Source organism: Brassica rapa, chromosome A06 (assembly GCF_000309985.2).
Source record: "Brassica rapa cultivar Chiifu-401-42 chromosome A06, CAAS_Brap_v3.01, whole genome shotgun sequence".
NCBI classification, from domain to species: domain Eukaryota; kingdom Viridiplantae; phylum Streptophyta; class Magnoliopsida; order Brassicales; family Brassicaceae; genus Brassica; species Brassica rapa.
Window position 1 is genome coordinate 23,017,921 of NC_024800.2, and position 24,889 is coordinate 23,042,809.

At 29.5% G+C, this 24,889-nt stretch overlaps 1 protein-coding gene and 1 pseudogene across 1 annotated transcript in view; both read right to left on the minus strand.

Annotated features, from left to right (window-relative positions):
- Nucleotides 1–23,545, minus strand: part of LOC103874503 — a 524,448-nt gene extending 500,903 nt beyond the window's left edge. The window contains exon 1 of the mRNA XM_033273818.1: nt 18,726–23,545. Coding sequence (XP_033129709.1) covers nt 20,821–21,675 — 855 coding nt within the window. The 5' untranslated portion in view covers nt 21,676–23,545 and the 3' untranslated portion in view covers nt 18,726–20,820. The remainder of the gene's footprint in view (nt 1–18,725) is intronic.
- Nucleotides 912–10,355, minus strand: LOC108872241 (annotated as a pseudogene).
- Nucleotides 23,546–24,889: the final 1,344 nt, after the last annotated feature.

Below are 24,889 nucleotides of genomic sequence, written 5' to 3' on the forward strand. Positions count from 1 at the left end.
TTAAATAAATTAAACAACCACAATAACCATATAATAAAAATTTAGATTTTTCTGTATATGTTATATTTTGAATTTTTAAAAACGACTATAAATTACTAAAACTGTTAAAAACCTCACATTCAAATTTTGTGATCCATGGTTTAAAATTTCTGTTATGAAGAAATACAAATGATTACAAAATTATATAGGTAAAAAGTCTAATTTAACTAATTATTTTAATATATATATATATATATATATATCGTTTTAAATTAAACTATAAACCATATAAAATACATAAATAATTTTGTTTCAAAATTTACTTTGAACAATTTTTTTGATAAAAGTTTTGAACGAACATTGACAACTTATTTTAAAAAAAATATAAATTACTAAAATTATTAATCCCACAATAAAAATTTTGTTATCAGTAATTTAATTTTTTTTTTTTAAAAGATACAAATGATCAAAAAAATATATGAGTAGAAATCATCATTTAATAGACATTAATATTAAAAATATACTAAAATATACTATGTATGTTAGTATCATTTAAATTTAATTACATATCCTATCAAATATAAAAAAATATTTTTTGGATTAATAAAATTGATTTATATGTTCACACCAATTTAATTATATATCTAATAGTTACTGACTTTTAATTATTCAATATATATTAATTATTTCATAATATGTAAAAATATTTAATACATAAAATAATTTTTATATATAATGTTCATCCCGCGCAATGCGCGGGTCTTAACCTAGTTTTATATATAACACAAAATATGTTTTTAATTATCCAAAATATATTTGAAGTACGCTCTTTTATTTTTGATTGAGTCGGATCAAATCTCTACGGATACAACTAAATATGAAAGATAAAAAGAACAAAAATATTGTTGGTAAGGTCAATGAAGGAGGCATGATCAAGGGCAAGCAACATAACTTTCGGAAGAATAAACCTTTGAATGAGAAAGAGGGCTTAGTGTATGGCGGCATTGCGAAGGTTGTGAAGCTGAAACTGGACCTCTTTGGAGCTTGTTATGAGAAGCAAACCCTTGTCCTATATCTTCTTATGCATCTTCCATACTGTCAGCCTAGCCATTGATGTTCATCTTGATCCAAACGATATAAAATACAACACTATAATAAACTTCCACATGATCCTCCGATGCAAAACCTCGCCTCGGGAGTTATATATAGAGTAGCGTGGAATTAAGACTATGATTTAAAGGTTGGGTTACTGATAGAAAGAAACGTTGATTTAGCTAAAAGATATGTGAAAGTTAGAAGGAAATTTTGAGAATGAAAGTAGAAAGTATTGATGGAAGCAATATATAAAGATAGACGGATAGTGAGAGAGGCAGTGGTTTGATTTGAAAGCTTTGATGTTCCATATTATTGTGAAAATTTTCAAATTAAATGACGCACTTATCTATACTATACTAAAAGGGGGATATAAGCCATAGAGAGGGTGTCCACATAGGATAGAAAAATCAACCAATCAGAGAACCCGAAATTGCCATGTCATCTCATTTATTTTTCGTAAAAAATAAAAAAACAATGCGAAGGTGAGAATCGAACCCGGGTTAGTATGATATATATATAGGACAGTTACCACTAAACCATTGAAACTTTCTTGGATACATATACAAGAACCACTAAGTATATAATCACAAACTCTTATGTACATTTACAATAATATGAATTCAACTTTCAAGACTCCGATAGTTTGTTTTGTAAAAAAAAAATAAGTAAGTGACTAAGCTAATATATTCTTAGAAAGTGTGAGAACGTTGACAAATATGAAAAAGCATAGATTTTTGTTTTCGTGACAAAGTTAAGAATTTTGTAAAAGTAAGTTTAACAAATAAATTTTCGTGACAAATATGAAAAAGCATAGATTTTTGTAAAATTTTGACAAAACAACTCATAACATACTTCTCTAATGTCTTAATAAAATATTATTTAAGGGTGCAATAATTAAATATATTAATTCAATAAATTTTGTAATTTATAGACAAAACAATAACACAACAAATTTTGAAACATTTGTTTAACCTATCGATTTTTTTTCATGAGAATCCAACTAAACAAGATAAAAAAAATAATTAGATTTACAAATATTTAATTACCATTTTATTCAATTTTGATTAATTTCAAATTATCATAATGTATCTTTTTGAAGTTACAAATATGAAAAAGCATAGATTTTTGTACAATTTGACAAAACAACTCAAAACATATTTTTCTAATGTCTTAATAAAATATTATTTAAGGATGCAATAATTAAATATATTAATTCAATAAATTTTATAATTTATAGACAAAACAATACCACAACAAATTTTGAAACATTTGTTTAACCAATCGATTTTTTTTTCATGAGAATCCAACTAAACAATTAGATTTACAAATATTTAATTACCATTTTATTCAATTTTGATTCATTTTAAATTGTAATAATGTATCTTTTTGAAGTTACAAAAAAATAATGTTCTTTCTTTATTACACTAGCATTATATATAGATTTTATATACACAAAATAAATATAATATAACAACATAAGCTTGCTTTCCCCGATTCATATGAAACTTTTTAAGTTATCCACCAAAGCAAATTAATTAAATCAATGAAATTGTTAAAATACAGTAAATTAATATATAATTTTATTTTAAATAAAATTATTTAAAAAGTGTATTTTCGTTAAAACAAAATAATAAATAAGTAAAACTGATTTGATGGTAATTTTTATGATATATATATATATATATATATATATATATATATATATCAATTCTGTGAAAGAAATAGAAGCTTAATATGGAAAAAAATCTTAAATACAAAAACCTCTAAAAATTAACAAAAAATCTAATAAATTAAACTATGATATCACTTAAAAGCTTCTTAGACCATATTAATAAAATATTTAAGCGGTAATTAGACAAATTTGATTTTTTTTCCAGCAAAAAGTTTATTATTAATTAGCATCAGTTATTTCAAGATGTTTAAGAAATGGTGGACAAAAAAATAGGATGGACATTAATGATATATGAACTATGAATAGTACTTTGTGAAGCAGACTTAGATAACATATCTGCACATCCATTTTCAGTCCTTTTTGATGCCTAAATTTAATTTCTTCAGAGTAGTTATTCCACAAATAGATCGTATGAGATATTGTTTTGATATGTAGATTTGTTTTTTCAATGTTAAGAAGATTGACAACTGTAAAAATGTCTCCTTCGTATATGATATGTCTATAACCGAGTCTCCAACATGAGACAAATTTGTTTAAAAAGTAAATAATTTTATTTTTCTTATATTATATAATCAATATATATTATTTACTGTTAATAAAAATATAGTTATTCATCTATCACAAATATCTATGCAAATATGTGAATCAAGTACAACAATCAAACAACATAATGATTTCCACAAAGAAAATTTAAAAAATATATTTATGTTATGTAGTCATATTTTATATTTTTTAAATAATATAATACAATATTATACATTATTTTTTATAGAATTGAGAAATACATATATCAGTTAGACAAATTAAGCGATAATTAGACAAATTTGATTTTTATTTTGTGAGCAAAAAGTTTATTATTAATTAGCATTACTTATTTCAAGATGTTTAAGAAATGATGGACAAAAAAATAGGATGGACATAAATGATATATGAAGTATAAATAGTTTTTTGTAAAGCTGACTTAGATAACACATATGCACATCCATTTTCAGTCCTTTTTGATGCATAAATTCAATTTCTTCAGAGCAGTTATTCCACAAAGAGATCGTATGAGATATTGTTTTGATATTCAGATTTTTTTCTTGATTGTTAAGAAGATTGATAAGTGTAAAAATGTTTCATTCGAATATGATATGTCTATAACCGAGTCCCCAACATTAGACAAGTTTGTTAAAAAGTAAATAATTCCATTTTTCTTATATTATATAATAAATATATATTATTTACTGATAATAAAAATATAGTTATTCATCTATCACAAATATCTATGTAAATATGTGAATTAAGTACAACAATCAAACAACATAATGATTTCCACAAAGAAAATATAAAAAATATATTTATGTTATGTAGTCTTATTTTCTATTCTTTAAATAATATAATACAATATTATACATTATTTTTTAGAATTGAGAAATACATATAATATCTTATCCGCGCGTAGCGCGGTTAAAAAATCTAGTTAATTATAATGTTTTGACTTCGTACTTGCTAGTTGTTCTATGTATTATGTTGATTGTTGAACATATGATTGCCTTCTTCACTCTAGCAGCCTATGTAGAACAATTTCTTTATTTTGTTAAAATTAACACACATGCCAGATGTATATAGTTCTTTTTTGGTCGACACCGTACATTGTGCTTCTATTGTTTTCATAATTTTGAAATATTTATTATATATGATAGCAACCACTAGCAGCCAACTGAAAAGTAAGGGCATCCGCATTGCTAGATATAGATATGCAATTGCATATCTTAGTATTACTTTAATAATATAATTAGATTAAGAGATTTTGGTAAGATACATGATTAAAAGTAGAGATTATTGGTAGATGTTTTGGCAGGTTCTTAGCAAAATAGTAAATTTTGTTTTTTTTGAAAATTGATTGGTAGGATTTTATAATAAAACATATAACATTAAACATAAGAACATTACAAAGTTGAAAAAAAAATTACAAAGTTGAAAAAAAAAATTACAAAAGTGAAAAAAAAATTACAAAGTTGAAATCAGTATCAGATAAATAAGAGCCATGCACGAACCAAACAATCACAATCCGCGAAGATATAATCAAAAGAAAATCGATGGATGAGGAACAAATACCTTGTTTAGATTTGAAGCGGCGGAGGAGAGGATGATTTCGATTAGGGCAATCACCGAGAGGAGGTAACAGGGGATATTGATCGTAGCAGATGTCGATTCACCGCAATCAACCAAGGAATATCGATGGATTTCAAACCGCCAGCGAATTTGAAGGTGACGGAAGAGATCGCTCGAAAGAGGAGAGGATTTTGATGTCGACTGCTCGCAATTGAGGAGAGACTTTTAGAGGAGAGGATGTCAACAACAAGAACACAGAATCGGCGTCGACGCTTCCGATTTGGTGCCTTCGGCGTCGAGAGAGATCGAGAAAAGAAAGAAATGAGAGAGAGAGAGAGAGAGAGAGAGAGAGAGAGAGAGAGAGAGAGAGAGAGAGAGAGAGAGAGAGAGAGAGAGAGAGAGAGAGAGATACACACCGCTTTCGCGTACTCAAACCCTACACCCACTACACTTGCAACACGTGCCCCTGAAGGACGACCCAAAAAACTTCTTAACATATCCAGCCTTTTTCATTTTTATTTCGACCCAAAATACTTAAAAATTGGGCTTAAGAAGTCCCGATGCGGATGTCCTAAAGCACTTGAAAATGTAAAATTGTAAATGAAATATTTAGCGGAAAATAGATGAAAATCGCATCATAAAAGAGGTATAAAAAACATAACGTGGCTACTTGGACTAATCGCATATACAAAAATTACGTTGATCGTTCTACAAATATCGAATTAGTAAGAGTTCATTTTAATTAAAGTGTTTTGAGAACACTAATTAGGAAGTGCGTTAATTGAGTTGATAGGGCCATAGCATGTATACACAGATTTAGGCAAAAACATGTTGTCGACCAAAATAAACAAAAGAAGAATATTGGCAAAAAATCTTCTTGACCTTTTTTTTTATCTAACTCATATATCTATTCTATTAAAAGGGAATCAGTCTTGATAAATCTACTTATTAAGGTTGTTTGGACCTTTTTTTTTTTTTTTTGGTCTTCCTTATATATTATATGTCATTCCTATTTAATCTCACTTTGTTATCAGCAAAATAAATATTATTAATTGGGTTTTGGATGTTTAACTTAAAAATAATAATTTAACTGATACAACCCATTCAGAAAAGAAAATTATAAATCTAATTAACTTTTGTTACAGAAAAAAAAATTAACCAAATTAACTTTAGACCCTTTTTTTACAAAATCCCAAATTATGAAGACCATTTTATACATAAATACATATTTTTTTTTTTTGTAACATAAATACATATAAAAGTAACATTATTTAAATTGTATGGATTTATAATAATAAAATATATGTCACAAACTGGTTTTTTGTTAAAAAAAATTGATAATAGTTTGATAGAAAATTAAAAAAGAAAAAAAAATAATACTTGCTTCACTATTTTGGTAGATTGATAATTAATATATTTATAAATAAACTTAACAATATTTGTTAAAAGAAATTTCTTATACAAGTCAAATATATATTAATATATCAAAAATTTATAAAACAAAAAACAAATTATATTTTTTCTCTGTGGGTTAATAACGGTCTTTTTGATTTTCACGTACTTTTACTATACTCATTTTATTATATTTTATTCCACTATATATGAGTTACTAGATCTTACGGTTCGACCATAAGTCTGATTCGGATATGAAAACTCAATGAAAATATTGTACCCGACTAAAATAATAATAATAAAACAGCTTTAAATATTTTAGATATCTAATAATAAACATAAATTCATTTAATATTTTAGTTTACGGTCACCAAAAAAATACCCGCGCTTCTTAAACGCGGATAAAATCTAGTATACTATTAAAATAGAAGGAATTCTAAAAAACTACTTAAAAAAATTGTTGCGCCATTTTATTTTTAGTCCAATCTATTATATACAATCAAATATTATAACCAACCCTTACTGTATACCAACCAAATAATATTCTCTAACATTTATAAAAATATGTAACTTCTCTTTTAATTTCAATTTTTTTTGTGACCCACTTATTTTATCTACATATAAAAATGCTTAATGGTTACCAAAGGTACCTACCTATAGTATATACAACTTATAACATCTACCATTAATGATATACCAATATCTTATATATTAAAACAGAAATCACAACCTTGATTCATATGTGATTTTAAAAAAAAATGGACCTAATGGACTTATTCCTAGAAAGTCATGTTACATTTAATCTGTAATCTTATCATTTAAATTTTGGGCCTAATAGAATTTTTTATTGGGCTATCAATAATTAGATTTAAACAATAGATAATCCATTGGATTTATAGATACTATAAATTAAATATATATAATTTAATTTTTGTAATAATATACCTCCATATATTAAATATTTAAATATTTGTCGATGTTAACTTTTAAAATTATAAAGTTTTTTTTTTAATAACAAAAATCATATTATCTAACAATGATTAATCTTTACTACTTTAAACCAATGAAACAAATTTTAAACTATATAGTTTATTTTAAAAATTAAACAAAAACCAAATGTTTAATTGTTTACTCGATAATATAAATCTATGAAGCGAAAAGTTTAATCTTTAAAAAACTTTCTAAATTTATGAAATGTTACAATATCTTTGAATATGATAATAAAAAAATATTTTACTAATCTTTATATATATAGTTACGATTTTAATAATGAAATAATAATCCGAAAATATATATAGAAGAAAATACAAATACATGTGAAAGTTTGAAACAATCTATTCAAAGAAAAAAAATATACAGTAAACTTATTATGCTTTAAAAATTGATAGAAACATATATTATAATATATCTCAATTTAGAATTGAAAACAAAATATTTATATAAAAATAAATGAAAACAAAAGCCTGCGCGGTTGCACTCAAGATCTTGACTTGACTGGACTTGACTGGACTGATCTTGACTTGGACATAACTGGCCAAAACCCAAGGGACGACTTGATTGGACTGATCTTGACTTGGACATAACCTCGGCTTCACCATGTAGAAACTGACAGGCTTCGCCAGACTGATCTGGACTCGGACAGAACCTCCTTTAGCTTCTGGACAGTTCTTCGGACTTTCCGGCGGAGCATCGAGTAGAACTTCGAGTGGAACTGAACTAATCTTGGACATAACCTCCACTTGATTGTAGGAGAATATACTGGCTTGGACGTATTGAATTGGACAGAGCTTCCGCGTCACAATCGTAGAGAATCGTCGATCGGACGGAACTGGCCTTCTCGGTGAGAATCGACTACACTCTAAGTCGACCACTTTGCTTCTCTCTCTCTTTCTCTCTGGTCACGTTGACTTGATTCTCATCTGAGATGATCTTCATTTGATTCTCATCTGAGATGATCTTCATTTGATTGACCTTCAGTTGGACAGAACATTCCCTAGGCGCTGACTCGAAATCAATAGAGAACTGATCTCGAAAACTCTCTAAAACTCTCGAAATAGCTCGGAATCACTTGATTTCTTTTTCTACTTTTCTCTCACGGTTTTAACTTGGTTTGGACAGGTCTGGATGTGAAGAAATGATCAGGGTCGTGGGGTATTTATAGGAGACACCAGCCAATCAGCTTCAGGTTGGTGGCAGCCCGTGTGTCGCTTCGCATGGCTCCTGACGCATGCGCAGCGGCACCTCGTGCTCCACATGTCTGGCTGAATGTCCAGGACACTTGCAGGACGCCACCACTCCTTCCAGATGTCAGGCTGCATGACTAGAACTCATGCGGGCGCCACAGCATCATACACATGGCTGGCCGCATCCTTCGGTTGCATGCGTGGAGACACCTCGTGCTTGGTCGATCCACCTCGTGCTTCTACATGTCAAGTTGCATGTGCAGCTTCCATGCACGGCGACACCTCGAGCTTCTGTAGACACTAAGCTTGCTGGACAGTTGACACCACGTTCTGAACCCATGCAATAAGCCACCTCGAGCTTCTCGGTCCATTTGCCTGATTTCGATCATTCCGGTGAATTTTTGTCCCGCGATCAATCCCAAATATTTTTCTACGCCCTTTCTGATGCTCTGAATTTTTTTAATAAACTCCAATTGATCTATGAACTTGAGAGAAAATATTTTCCGATCCTTCGGCTTCATCGAAGACTTCATAATACCGAAATTAGGGTTTTCGTCTAATTTCGGGTTTTCCCTCGTGCTTCGATCCCGTCGTGCTTGCTTCCAAAACATCCATCTGATCAATCTAAGACATTGTCAAACCATGGTCTAGTGGCATACTTGACTTATAGTTCAAACAAGGACAATCTGATCGCCCGCAACTCGGCCACCACAAAGATACTCGACCATTCTCTTTTTTTCTTAACAGGTCCTAGAGCTCTTTGACTCCTGCTCTCTACCACAATCTCCTCAGCTTGTAATGTGGAGGGCTAGTGTTTACTTCCAAATCCTCGCTCAGATGAGGCTCTTCGGTTACATATACACTTAACTACCATTCCCAACCCTGGCTTATCTTTTGCTGAGGATTCTTTTGTTTGGATTGTGGATGGGACCAACGACGGCCCAAACTTAACAGATGCCCCACTCCAATTTAAAAAGTGTGCTCATTTTCCTTTGTAAAAAAAATTGTATGTTTTATTAAAAACAATTCTAGCCCAAAAAAAAAACCATAAAATTTTTGAACCCTAAGCAGTGGCTTACTCTGCTTGTACCATGGGCCGGCCCTGGATGAGACTGACTGCAGGGGTTTTTCTTAAGCTGGATCGGACATGGGAAAGCATCAGGCCTCGGGCTCACGTGAAGCCTTGGGTAGATTGTGTCTGATTTAAGGGTGCCATTTTGAAACATGCTTTCAGGTTTCAACATGTGGCTCGCTCAGCTAGATCGACTTCCGATGAGGGCACGACTAGTCTCATGGGGTCTAGAGGACCACTCAACTTGCTGCTTCTGCTCTCGTTTTGATGGATGTAGAGACCCATCTTTTTCTTGGCTGTGAGTATAGCCTTCCAAATTTGGAACAGGGTAATCGACAGGCTAGGTCCACTACATCGCTCACTGCAATCTTGGGCTGAGCTCCCCTCGTGGACAAAAACATCATAAATTTCTGCTCCAACGCTACACATGCAGACTTTGACTATTGAATAAGCAAGTCCATCAAGAATGATCCCTAGGTTGAATGAACGCACAAAGATGGAGATTATGTCCATAAAGGGTTAAAGTTTGGGAAAGTATCAAGGAATGCACATAAGATTATTGTTGCTGAAAGAGTTGTGCTATACTTTGTGCAGAGGAAGAACGGCATTGCGACCCTTACCAAGATTTTATTCTATAGTTTCTCAAGTAACTGGTGTGGTTACATTCATGTTAAACAGAAACTCTACCTAGTCAAAAACAGGGACATACACCACAAAAGAACCGCTAACCAAACGACATGACAAAATCGGAACAGACCACTTGCTGCAAAAGGAGGAACCCAGAACTATAACGACCTCGACGAATGTTCTTTCGGGAAATGAGCATATCACGGTACCGCTTCATCCCTTCGCGTTTCATCACCATCTCTCTTGTGTGAGCACAAGTTTTGTGGCTTTGCATAGTGATTTTTTTTGTTTGTTGCAAGATCAGCAGGCTTAAAACCCTATAGATTGTAAGACGGTATAACTCAAACCCACTTTGCTTTTATAAGGGTTATTATTTATTTTGTAGCCCTGATTTTTCAGTTGCACATTTGATGACAGAAAAACCATGTCTTATTTATATACCGAATTAAGCTTTTTGTTCAAAACGGTCTTAATTACGTGTATTTATGGTATAAAATTTCTAGGTTTTTTCGAATATGTATATTAATGTCCTGAAACTAGACAAAGTTATTTTCAAAATGTAAGGGCACAAATAAGGCACAATATTAACTTAGTCCTTGAAAACTATTTGATGTGCTTTAATTGCTTTCACAAAGTCAGTAAATTCAATTATGTACAGAAAATTAATACTCAATAATTGATTACACATCGTTAAAAATGAGTCAAAGTTTTTAATTATGATACATGCATGTAATTTATGCCAGCGCATAGAAAAAGGTACCGGAAAAAATTATTGTTCCTTAGTAGATGAATTGATTTAGGAAATCCAGTAATCCAAAATGTGATTGTTAGTTAAGAAAGCAATTGAATTGTTCATTTAAGAAAAAATGATTTGCTGGTTAAGAAAGTAAAAATAAATGAGTTGTTCGTTAAGAAAATTATTTGTTCTCGGATATTAAAATGTAACTAATAATCAGTTATATATGTTTTCGTATTTTTATTAGTAGGTTAAAAACCCTTCAACAAAAAAATAGCAATAATAATTTTGTTTGAAGGTCTGATTTATAACAACTCACAAAATGTTCACTAGACTACATTGAATCATTTTTATGCAAAGACTACATCAAATCAAATCATATTTATTTACACAAACATACGTTATGAAATGAAGACGTTTCTTACAAGCAAATGATCTCTAGCTAAGCTGTTATTTTACGTACTTGAGTCATGTTCTTAAAGTCCATCGTCTTTGATAGTAGCTTCGAATGTCTGTTCTGGTAGGTCCATGAATTCGAATGTCTCATTTGTCATTATATAACACCCACCTCCCCCAAAGCCTGGGGTTTTGAGCGTGAAATTAAAGACATGTGTTTACACAACTAGACATACCACCGTATCCCGACAATGATTTCATGAACTCTATGCCCTCTTTTTAAAAAACACCACTCCAACTATATCCATTATTTCTACTTACAGTCTTGTACAAATGGGAATGAAAATGAGGGTCATGAATACCCGCAGTTTTCATGATGACTGCACAGTCCTTGATATAATTCTAGGCCAAAGGCAGAAGAAATCATTCAAAAATCTGATGCAGTATCATGGCTGAGATATGAGTAAATCTTATAAAGTTTCACTTAAATGTTTTTGAGTTTCTTCTTGCCAAGATCAACCTGATGTAGATTAAGATATTTAGAATTAATATCTTAATTATTTGATGTTTTATTTATTATTAGGATAATTATCTTTATTGTTTTAGGATTTTCGATTTTATTATATATAGTCTTCTAGGCTTAAGTTTGTATTCAGTTGGTGATTTGATTAATAAAATTGAGATTTTTCTTTTTGTTCTTTGTTTCCGGGTAGATCATTGGTGATCTCAACGAATTTAAAAAGACATTGATCTTAGATATTCTTAGACTAAATAAAATCTTTGTATTATCTAGCTTCTGCTACATCAGGTGGTATCAAAGCTGGTGTTTTGGTTTCTTATATCAAAACTCGATTCTGGAATCATGGAAAATTTATTCGCTAATAGCGAAGACACTGTTTATAAATAATTTATTGGCGATCCTGTTTATGATATTTGCTACGATAACATAAACTTCATCAACGATCAGTTATCAAAAGACGTGGCCGTGAATCAAAGTCAAAGCATGATATCAAGAGAAGACGTCCAGGTGTGCAGCCATTCCAAGCCCATTGAAGAAGGTGTGTTCGTAAAGAGCATGGAGATATCAGGGGTTTTGTTTCTTTATCATAATGAATACATGAAGATAAAATTTCAGATCCTTGTGATGTGTTTTGCTACGGTAGGTGTGAAGATCAAATTGATGATGCAAAAGAATTATATTATTTTATTTGATGGATATTATCGATGGAAGGCTAAGGAAAAACAAAAATTATGTGTGTCATGGTTAAGGTTTTGGGATCGAAGACCACGGTTAAGATTCGAGGATGAATCTTCTTCAACCCGAAAAGAATGATGTAGATAAATATTTGGACTATTTTCAAATATTTATTATTTAGTTTATTAATTATTTAGATAATTATCTTTATTATTTTAGAGTTTTATGGTGTTTTTATATATAACCGGTTTAAATTTGTATTGAGTTTATGATTTGATTAATAAAGGTTAAGAGATTTCTCTTTAATCCTTGTTTTCGGCTAGATCATTGGTGATCTCAACGAATTTAAGAAGACATTGATCTTAGGTATTCTTAGATTAAATAGATCCTTGTGTTATTCTAGTTTTTCGGATATTCTCAGAATCAACGGATCTCTAGTTCTATCCTATAAAGCTTCCGCTACGTCACAACCCCATCTAGCTAGTTTACAAACTCTTCTCATATTGTATCAAATTCACATATACATACACACGTACATATGCATATACATTATTATAGAGCTTAGTAAATTCGATTGATTCAGTATAATACAATATATATATGCTTTATGTATATGATATGATGTGTATACATAGCTTCCATACTTTGAAATAGTAAATTTTTATTATAGCATAATGTTACAACAAAGCACATTATTTAAAATGAAAATACATAGGCAATATTTATTCTTATTATTTTGGAAAAAGATGATTACATTTACAGAAACAGATAAGTCCCCCAATCTTTAGAAGCATTGGTGATGGGACTGTTTTCTCCTAAGTTTGGAGTAACATCTCTTGTGTTACGACTTCCAATGATTGAAATGAAATCTCTTGTGTAAATCTGAGCATTGCCTATGGTTGAAGTAGATGAAGAAAATGATCCATTAATATCCATGATCATACAACCATGCTCAGAACTAAAGCGAAAGTACTTTTGTAACTCGTAATCTACGTTGTAAATACCACGATCGAAGCGGCTACGACGCTCCGCCGCCTCCAACTCTTCGCGTTTCATCACCATCTCTCTTGTGTGAGGACAAGTTTTGTGGCTTTGTATTGAGAATTTTTTTTTCTTGCAAAATCAGCAAGCTTAAACCCTATAGATTGTAAGACAATATCATCAAACCCACTTTGCTTTTATAAGGGTTATTATTTATTTTATTGCCCTGGTTTTGTTCAAAGCTGTCTTAATTACGTGTATTTATGATGGTATAATATTTATAGGTTTCGTCAAATATGTATATTAATGTCCTGAAAACTATTTGATGTGCTTTTATTGCTTTCAGAAAGTCCGCAAAGTTAATTATGTACAGAAAATTAATACTTGATAATTGATTACACATCTTTAAAAATGAGTCAATTTTTTTTAATTATGACAAATGCATGTAATTCGTGCCAGCGCATAGAAAAAAAAAATACCAAAAAAAAAGAATTCTTGTCCTTAGTAGAAATTGACTTATTAGGCAATTCAATAATCCGAATTTGATTTTTTTGTGGGGTGTTAGTGGGAGTTAGATTTATGATGATTGTAAGAATTTCTAGAGTTTATGAGAAGTTATTGGAAGATGAATTTGTATAGAGTTTGTGAATTTTAAGAGTTAATTGGTTTAATAAAGGTAGGTGGATTATGAAAATATATATAGATTATGAAACTGATCAATTCTAGTTTATTTTTGTCATAAAAAAGAGTAGTCAAAGAGAAAAATGATCAAATGAAGTTTTATTAAAAAGACAAAAGACTATTTTCCCTTCCGCTTTACATATATAAATAATAAAAATAAAACTAATAAAAAGTTTTTTAATTATTTGTTTTTTATTTATTTCGAATTATATGTTTATAAATTCAAACTTTTTATAAATTCTAAAATAATTTTTGGAATTTTCTTTTTCAATTTTTTGTCAAATGTTCTTTTTAAAATTCAAAAATGCTTTTTGAAACTATTTTTTTAAATTATTATAAATTTATATTATTTATAAATTTTAATTTTATATTCAAAAATGATAAAAATAATATAAAAATAATTATATATTCAAAAATGTAAAAGTATATATTAAATAAAATGTAATGAATTATAGTTTTGGACATATAATTTGGATTTAAAGTGCAATTGATATTTGGTAAGTATAACTATTTTGTTTTCAAATTTTTTTATCACATATATTTTGAAAATCACATGGACACATATGATATTTTGAAAATGAAGTCTTATGAGTAAAAATGAATAGAATTCATCTCCCAATATAAAAATGAATAGAATTCATCTCCCAATAACACTAGATTGAATTAGGATTAGAGAATCAATAATAACTAAACTTTTTGAATAACAAGAGATTTGAATGGATTTTGAAAATTTTTAAACCATTAACAATGGATTCTATTAAGATTTTTGAAATCCAAAAACCAATAACAATGGAATCTCAAAATTTTTAAAGTTCATGAGAATTCATTTACTAATAACTCTTCCTTAGTGTTGTTGGTTTATACATTCTCACAATTCCATTAAATCTACTGTTATTGGTTTGATGATTTTGTAATTCTATACACAATCTTTTATTATTCAAAAATTTTAGATTTAAATGATTCTTTAAATCTATTAATATTGGTACTATTGGAAATTTATTCTTCACCATTTAACTCATAACACAAGATTTTGAGAATGAATTCATAAGATTATGAAAGGATAAGAGTCTTTTGTTTACTTTTTGGCTTGTCCAATTTTGTAAAACTTGTAGACTGAATCAGTCTTGCATGATTCTTTCATTTGTTATCATCATGTAGAGATTACTTTGAAGTTTTCATGAAAATAACATAATATATCAATCAAACTTCTTCTTTCAATATTTTTATTTTTTTGGGTTTGATCGAGGTTGCTATTGTTTTCTTATGTCAAACAAATAATTATGGATAGATAACTGCTTAATAAAGTAAATTAAAATAATTTTTTTTAAAAAAATCAGTGGTTTTTGGAAACAAGAAAATTCCATAGTAGTTATAAAATGAATTACAACTAATTCCACATGCATTGTAGTCGAATCATTAAACTCCATTGAAATACACTCAAGCTATAATTACAAAATTTAATTCTAATTCCATTAAAATTCTATATTCAATAACACTCAAATCTAGTTACAACTAGGTGTCTTCCTGCACCATGTGCAGTAAAAAAATTTAAAATATTTTTTAACAAATAAATATAAATTATATTTTAAAATAAAATTTTATTAATATTGTAAATTTTATTTTTCTTATCTATATTTTAATATAAATTTGATTTAAGTAAACATAAAAGTTTATTTAAGAATATGCATGTATATATTTGAAATTATAATCTTAGATAGATTTTTCTATATATTTATTTTAATTAAATATATTAAATAAATTTGTTATTATCATGTAGAGATTAAGTTTAAAGTTTTCATGAAAATAACATAATATATCAATCAAGCTTTAAGTTTGGTATCTGCAATAACTACAGACTTAAGCCTTGAAGGGTAAAAGCTTTTGTCCGCGCATAAATGGTTCCAAATTTCTCTACGTTATGGGTTTCTTCTTCTTTTTCTTCCGCTTTTTGTTGCTCATTCTTACGGTTTCACTTTCTCCAGCGCATAAATGGTTCCAAATTTCTCTACGTTATGGATTTCTTCTTCTTTTTCTTTCGCTTTTTGTTGCTCATTCTTACGGTTTCACTTTCTCCAGCTCAACAATGTCTGCTATATGTCTCTCAATCAATCAGTGTCGTGCCTACGTTTTCAGGCCTAAGACAAAATTTTAAAAAATTAGCAAACATCATATTTTTAAGAAATCATTACTTTTGAAAATATTATTCTGAAAAGGTAAACTATAAAATATGACAAAATAGTTTCTGATTTTCTTAGTGTTTAAAATATTATTACAAAATAAATTTTAACAAACATTATATATCATGACAAAAGATTATTTTGATAAGGATTATAATAAATAGTTATAACAATATCACTAAAAGATATAGTTAATTAAGTATATTTTTGCAAAAAGGGACCCTAAGTTCGGTGAGAAAATGACGGCCTGAGGCCATTGCCTTTATTTTATATGGGTGAGCACGGCTCTGCAATCAATCACTTGTCAACTTCTTCATCTCTTAACAATGTGTGTCATATATTTTCTCTCTAGATGTTCCTCGTACGACGAAGACGTCGGTTCCAACTCCGAGATCCCCAACTCTAGCTCATGCTCCTCGTACATTGTATCTGAGGAAGAGACAATGGCTTTGTCCGTGTGTAGATGAAATAAACGAAGAAGTTGGATTGTGTATCTTCTTCTTTAGGCGATGATCTCGAGGAGCTTAAAGATTGTGTAGATCTAGGCTTTGTGTTTAACTACGAGGAGATTCCTGAGTTTTGTAGTATAAATTTACCGGCTCTTGAGCTTGTTACTGGATGAGTCAGAAGTTTATGGATCAAGATCATCACCATACTTAGCTTGAGAAGAAATCGATGACTGAATCTCCCGTAAGCCTAGTTTTCAAAGTTTTAACGTTTTTTCTAGCATTTGAGTTTGTTTCCAGATTTTTTGTTTAGTTGAAATGTGCGAAAAATGGGATAACTTCTCAATAACATTAACTAGTTAATAACCCGCGCCTTGCGCAGGATGTAATTATTAGTTTTGTTATTTTTAATAAAAGATATTAAATCTGTTTAATCTGGATATTGGTTCGATTTTAAGTTTTTAATCTTCTAAAATATAACTATTATTTTAAATTAATATTCATTTCAGTTTATTCGGTTAAAATGTTTGATTTTTTTTTGTTTTTTCCGGTAAAAACCAAAAATTAATATTATTTATTTATTTTCATGTTATGGATTTTAAATAGTCGTCATGTCGAACCAATAGTTTCATATTATAGTTTCGAAATAGATAATAGTTTAAGAAAAATAAAAGAAAATTATTAAGATAGATCATTTCACTACAATTTGGTCGGTAGTGAAAGAAGCATAAGAAAAATATTTCAACTTTAAAAAAAATAGATATTTCAGTTGTGGTGAATACTTAGTTACAAGGTGCTCACATCAAACTGCACATGTATGTGCTAAAAAGTATATAAAAATAGTTTTTTTTACAGAAAACGGCTATTCTATTGACTCAAACTTGAGGTGGTTTGGAGAGCAAGACCGGAATAGAACAATCAATAAAACATAAATACTTATGAAAAGAACGTGCATTCCTAGCTAAAGAATCTGCAATCTCATTTTGCATCCTTGGGATGTGGGTGATCTTGAAGTCCGAAAAACACAATCGAAGAGCTTGAATGATTTCCAGCTCAGTTGAGAAGTTGGTATATATAAAAATAATTGATAAATATATAAACATATTATTAATTAATATTAAATGATATTTTTGTTCAAAATAATACATGAAAGATAGAATTTAAATGAGTTTAAAATAAAAAAGGTCTTGATATTAGTCATTTTTACATATAAAGAAAGTAAAATTGTATCCGTAAATATGGGTGGGCACAGATCGAATATCTGGGTATTTGGAAGCATTCGTGTCAATTCGATCTTTGGCCACCTAGATATTCAGTGACTCAAATATCCAAAATGTTTTAGAATTTTAAATAATATCTAATTTGATCTGTAATAACATTTTATTACAAAAATAAAACATTATTTAACTTTTTAAATTTTAGTACCTAATATAATAAATTTAATTCATAAAAACATTATAAAACTGATATATAGTATAATATATATATAACGTATATATATAATTCTTTACATATATGTATATATATACATATAACATATCGAATTAGATATATGTTCCTAAAAATATTGGTATTTGTGATTTGCTTCTTTTTGGATATTGTATTTTAGTATTTGATTTGTTTCGCAGAGTTACAGATATCCAGATTTTTTGGTTCAAATCAAAACGGATAACAAATTGAATCAAAATTTTATGAATATTTTGCTCAACTTTATATGTAAACAATAATATATATATATATATTATTGTTTACATATAAAGTTGAGCAAAATATTCATAAAATTTTAATTCAATTCGTTATTCATATATATATATATATAGTTTTGGCTTTTGATTCATTATCTCTTTTTATTCGAATTGAAGAATTCAGAGTTTTATTGGAATCATGTACGTGAGTTTTATATTAAAAAAATGCAAAATACATAGTGTAAACACATTTATGAATATAGTGTGAACGCGTTAATATACTTATTATCAAATCATTATGAGGCTTCTACGTGTCTATTATAGTATGAATGCATTTATTACAATGTTTCTCTTTTAATATACGAGGGATATCTCCTTAATTCTTAAATTTCACGAAAAACTAAGCCACTAAACCTTTTTATTTCGTTGAGAAATTGCAAGTTCTACCCAAGAAATAAATCTTTATCTCATTAATCAAATCTAAAAACTGCATATTAACCTAAGCATAAAACAAAAAGGATAAATTATCTCAATTCAAATATCTATCTGATAAATAATGCAGATAAATATTTTATCGCTGATTATTTTAAATGGAGAAATGATGAAGATAGATATCTTATCGTTTATGATTATTTTAAATTGAAATAACTATTCTTTATTGTTTTAGAGTCTTACTGTTTTATGGTTTTCTTTTGTATAGGGTTGAAGTTTATATACAGTTCTTAGATTTGATTAATAAGATTGAAAGTTTTCTCATATTTTTCTTGTTACGGAAAGAACTTGCGAGTTTTTACCGAAATAAGAAGGCTTGATCATGTTTAATGGAGGTTCTTAGAGTGGAGTTCTTAGCAGAATATATGAACCCGTCTCTTAACTTTTAAATGAGATTAAATATTTTATTTAAGAACCAGTTCTTAACTTTTTTAGTTAAGAGTTAAGAGACGGGTTCTTATATTCCGATAAGAACTCCGTCCTAAAAACCTCCAATAAACATGCTTTTAGTTTCTGGGGCATTCTAAGACTAAATAATCAGGTTATGGTAGCTTCTGCTAGCTACATCAATGTCAAAGCAAATATGAAATTCTGGTGAAATGTATTGTTCATATTTATACGTAGGATGAAACATGTGCAAAAGAAAGCTGAAGAAGTTAAGTTGCAAAGTTACATCTCAAATCATGAACTGGAGCATTGGTTTAGTCAATTGGCTTGAGGGCTGTTACGGAACATGGATTTTAGGCAATTGCCGAAATGATAGAAGACTCCATGATAGATGGAAACAAGAGAAAAGAAGAACAAAAACAAGAAGCAAATCAACGAAAACACAATTAGATGTAACGAGAGAAGATGCAGACACAGGAACGTTTAAAACGATATACAATAAAATGAAAAAGAGTCAAACAACCTTCAGAGAGAAGGGTACCGCCAGCTTCTTCTGCCTCATCATCACCATCATCATCATCATCTTCATCATCATCATCATCAATCTCCACAACGTTGTCCTCTTCGCTCAGTGGATTCTCTTGCCCCAGATTGTTGTTCTCCGCTGCCTTCTCCTTGGACTCCTCAACAGCCACGATAATGCTTTCACAAATTTCGGGTTGGGGTGCGGAAGAGCTTGCAGAAGACACAACATGGTTCTCCATTACAAATTCTTTTTTTCTTTAGTTTATTTTTTTCGGATTGTGAAGTGAACTCTATCTGTTTGTGCTTAGATTCTCAGAAGTGAGGACGTTATTTATTGAGTAGATAACGTCAAATTATGGTAGAAAATCTCCAAGGTGTGAATTTAATCAAAATCAGAATTTACTTTGAATTCATATCTCAAAATATAATAACAAATTATTTACGCTAATTAGTCAAAGTAGCATCTTTCAGTGTTATGATAAGATGGTGTTATTCTTCCCCAATTTTATACAAATATTTAATTATTTGCATGTACAAGAAAATTGGAATAAGATAATTAATTTGATGCATTTCATTTTATTTTCATAGCAAAGATATTGGTCTATACCACTATGGTTCGTGCCATGTACTAATATGTATACATCCATCCTGAAACGCAGATTTCTTCACAAGTTCTCAAAAATTCAACACTATTACTAATAACTCTCACTAACTTAAATAAGAAAATATATATTTGGATATCTACTTTTTGTGATCAGTGTCCTTAAAATTATGAGATGTAGAAAAGAAAGGGATGAATAGTTCAGATTTATAAAGTAAATCAACCAAAACACAATTACATGTGAATATAAGAAGAGATACTACAGACAAAAGGAACATTCATAACGAGATACAATAAAAATTAAAGAGAAAAACAACCTTCAGAGAGAGAGAGAGAGAGATGTGATGGAAAGAGAGGTCTCTAATAGCAATGAAACCTCAAAAATGAAAACTAAACAATACTCAAAGGGATAAATCCTTGCCCCAGCTTTTAGGGTTATCTTCATCTGGCTCATCATCATCATCATCAATCACCACAACGTTGTCCTTCTCGCCCACACGATTCCCTTGCGGATACAAATTTCTAGGAAGATTGGTGGATCGAGGACGAAGAAAAGGAGGAACGTTTCTAGGGAACATCGGGGCATAGGTGGGTCTGGGCCCAAGTCCCCTTGAAGAGGAACCATCGGTAAAAGTGTTCCCTGTGAAGAAGCGAGTAGGAGCCATGCGAGGAGCAACGTTCATGTCCATGGGCCCGACTCCGCTATTGAATGATGGGTAAACGCCGCCGCTTCCTCTACGTTTGAAAGATTCAAGAGTGATCCCAAGATGATTATCATTTGATAAAGCATCTTCTGAATACCCACCTAGGAGCAAGTGAGGCTTGTCAATGTAACGGTTCAAAAAGGAGAGTCCGGGGAAGTCTTCTTCCATCTCCTTCCTCTTCTTTTCCCACTCACGATCATGCTTGTGCGCGTTCTGGTGGCCACCTAGGGCCTGGGTGGTTGAGAACCCTTTACTGCAAAACTGACAAGTGTAGATCTTATTAGATCTTGATGGGTAAAGCATCGTCATCTCTGTACCTGTTCGGACAGCACCAGACCCGAGACTAGGGTTCTCACTCCCCCTTTCAGACCCGAGACTAGGGTTCTCACTCCTCCTTTCAGACATAACCTCCTGGTCAGAAGGCACGAGGCTCAGATTGTTGTTGTTCTCCGTTGCCTTCTCGTTGGACTCCTCCACGGCCACGATAGTGTCTTTGCTGGTTTCGGGTTGGGGTGAGGAAGAGCTTGCAGAAGACATAACTTCGTTCTCCATAACAAGATTTTTTTTTCTTTGATTTTTTTGGATTGAGAAGTGATGTTTATCTTTTTGTGCTGGATTAGGAGAAGTGAAGACGCTATTTATTGAGAACACAACCTTAACAATTATGGTATAGAATCTCCAGTGTGTTTTGACCCATAAAAAAAAATCTCCAGTGTGTAAAATTAATAATACCAAAACTACTTTGAATTCAGGTCTCAGAAGTTATGGTTGGTTCTTCAACTATGTTGATTATACTCGTGTAAAAAAACTGTACCAATATATTTAATTATCGTATTTTCTTAGCGCAAATCCATAATTTTGAAATATATATATAGTTGTTTCTCTAATCACTTTAACCCTTAAACCATACTCTTTTTTGTCCTCCAGACTAATGTTTTTGTGTGAAATGTGTATGAAAATAGTTTTTATATCTCGGGATTTACACTCACTGGAATAGTTGTATATATTCGTGCTTACGTATTATACTACTATCAATCCATTTTAGAAGTTATTTTGTTTCTCTAATCAACTTTTTCTTTTTAAAAATGGCATTGCACTAAAATAAATATGTACCACTACAACCCTATGGTTTTTATTCAGATATGTTACAGTTACACGTATTTACGTTATATATTAATGACTAACATCTCAAAAGTTTGAAAATTGATTTTCTTATAATATAGAAATTACATAAAAGTAAAGCAAATATTAAAAATTATAATATTTCTATTTTCTTATAAATGCATGTTATATTCTATCTTTTTTGCCAGAAAATATATTTAAAATAACAATTAATAAGTTAACTAGTCTTTTTTTTTTTGACAGCAAAAAAAAAAAATAACTAGTGAAAGTAGCATATCTTCATGTCATGGAAGAATTAATAAGTTAAAGACTACAATTGCTTCTTTGCCATGAGACAAAAATAGTAAACACAAATTGAGATCTTTTAATAGCTTTTCCGGTCGTAATCAACTTTTACTTTCTATCTTTCTATGTTCTTATTATGAGAAAATTACTCGAAAATGTTTTGGTCAAGAAAAAAGATACCCAAAATGAAAGAAAATGACAAAATGGTGCATGAACTAGAAAGAATAACAGCTTTATTCCTAATATTTTGATTTTCAGATATATATGTATATCCAGGAAATGGAAAGCTTGAATACCTTTTAGCATCATTTTTTTTCTTAAATCAGACTATAAAACTATTGGTAAAAAATATCTAAGATAAATTCATGAATACTGATTTATTACTTAATAATATGTTGGTTTGTTTTTATCCATCTCTTACTAAAACAAAACACCATTATCAAATCTATCGGGAGGGGGGGGGGGGGGGGGGGGGGGGGGGGGAGGGATCCGGAATACAACCATTGTATAGTTTTACTTTGCTAAGTTATATGTCTGTAAATAGTTAGACAAAGGTGCACTACAAGAAAACAGCGACATACTGAGGAAAAAAATCGCCGGTATGTTGTCGGAATAACGCTATTCCGACGACATACCGACGAAAAAAGTCCTCGGAAATAATTTCTCGGAATTTCATTTTTCCTCGGAAATTCCTCGGAAATTTCCGACGGAATTCCGAGGAAATGAATTTCCGAGGAAATTCCGAGGACCAACCATTGTATAGTTTTACTTTGCTAAGTTATATGTCTGTAAATAGTTAGACAAAGGTGCACTACAAGAAAACAGCGACATACTGAGGAAAAAAATCGTCGGTATGTCGTCGGAATAACGCTATTCCGACGACATACCGACGAAAAAAGTTCTCGGAAATAACTCCTCGGAATTTCATTTTTCCTCGGAAATTCTTCGGAAATTTCCGACGGAATTCCGAGGAAATGAATTTCCGAGGAAATTCCGAGGACCACAAGTTCGTCGGAATTTCCTCGGAATATTCCGAGGAAGATGTCGTCGGAATATCCCGAGGGATACACTTCCTCGGAATATTTCCAAAATTTAAAAAAAATAAATAAATTTATTTTTTTAAATTGAAATTCGAAAATATAAAATTAAAATTAAAATAGAAAACATATTTAAAATACAAAAAAAATAAAATAGTTTTTATAAATAAAAAAATGTTTTATAAATACAAAATTAGTTATAATAAATATAAATATTTTTATAAATATGAAATCATCTTTTATAAATACAAAATAGTTTTTATAAATACAAAAAAAAATAAACTAGTTTTTATAAATAAAAAAATGTTTTATAAATACAAAATTAGTTATAATAAATATAAATATTTTTATAAATATGAAATCATCTTTTTATAAATACAAAATAGTTTTTATAAATACAAAAAATAATAAAATAGTGTTTATAAATCAAAAAATGTTTTATAAATACAAAATTAGTTTTAATAAATATAAATATTTTTATAAATATGAAATCATCTTTTTATAAATACAAAATAGTTTTTATAAATACAAAAAATAATAAAATAGTGTTTATAAATAAAAAAATGTTTTATAAAAACAAAATTAGTTTTAATAAATATAAAATAGTATAAAAATTAAAAAAATAGTTTAAATAAATCGCAAAAAAAAAAATAATTAAAAAAATAGTTTTAAAATTATTTAAAATGTTAAATAATTACAAAAAATAGTTTTCATAATATTAAAAATGTTTAATAAATATAGAAATTTATATTTTATATATAAAATACATAAAACGTTTTATAACCACAAAAAATGATTTTAAATATTATATGTATGATTTTTAATCTTAAAAAAGTTTTATAGATTTTAAAAATGTTTAATAAATATATAAATGAATTTAAAATGCAAAAAATAGATTTTATATACAAAAAACGTTTTCAATATATATATATAATTACAAATTCGATTTTTATAACCACAAAATTAATAAAAACTAAAAAAAAAAATTCAAATCAAGTGAAATACATAATCAAACTCGATTTTACACAAATCTACCATTCACCCTAACAAAATCTATAAATCTCATTCCAAAATCATCAAATCTACTTAAAAACCATACAAATCTAACCTAAAAGAGTGGGATAGGGTTCATACATGAGGATTAGGGTGGAAATCGCGAGGGAGAAGAGAGAAAGCGCCGTAAATCGCAAGGGAGAAGAGAGGAGTCGACGAAATCGCAGGGGAAAGAGAGAGTGCGGCGGAGAGAAATGGGGAAGAAGGTCGGGCTCGACCTAATAAAATGAGGGGTCCGACGGAAATTATCCGTCGGAATTTCCTCGAAA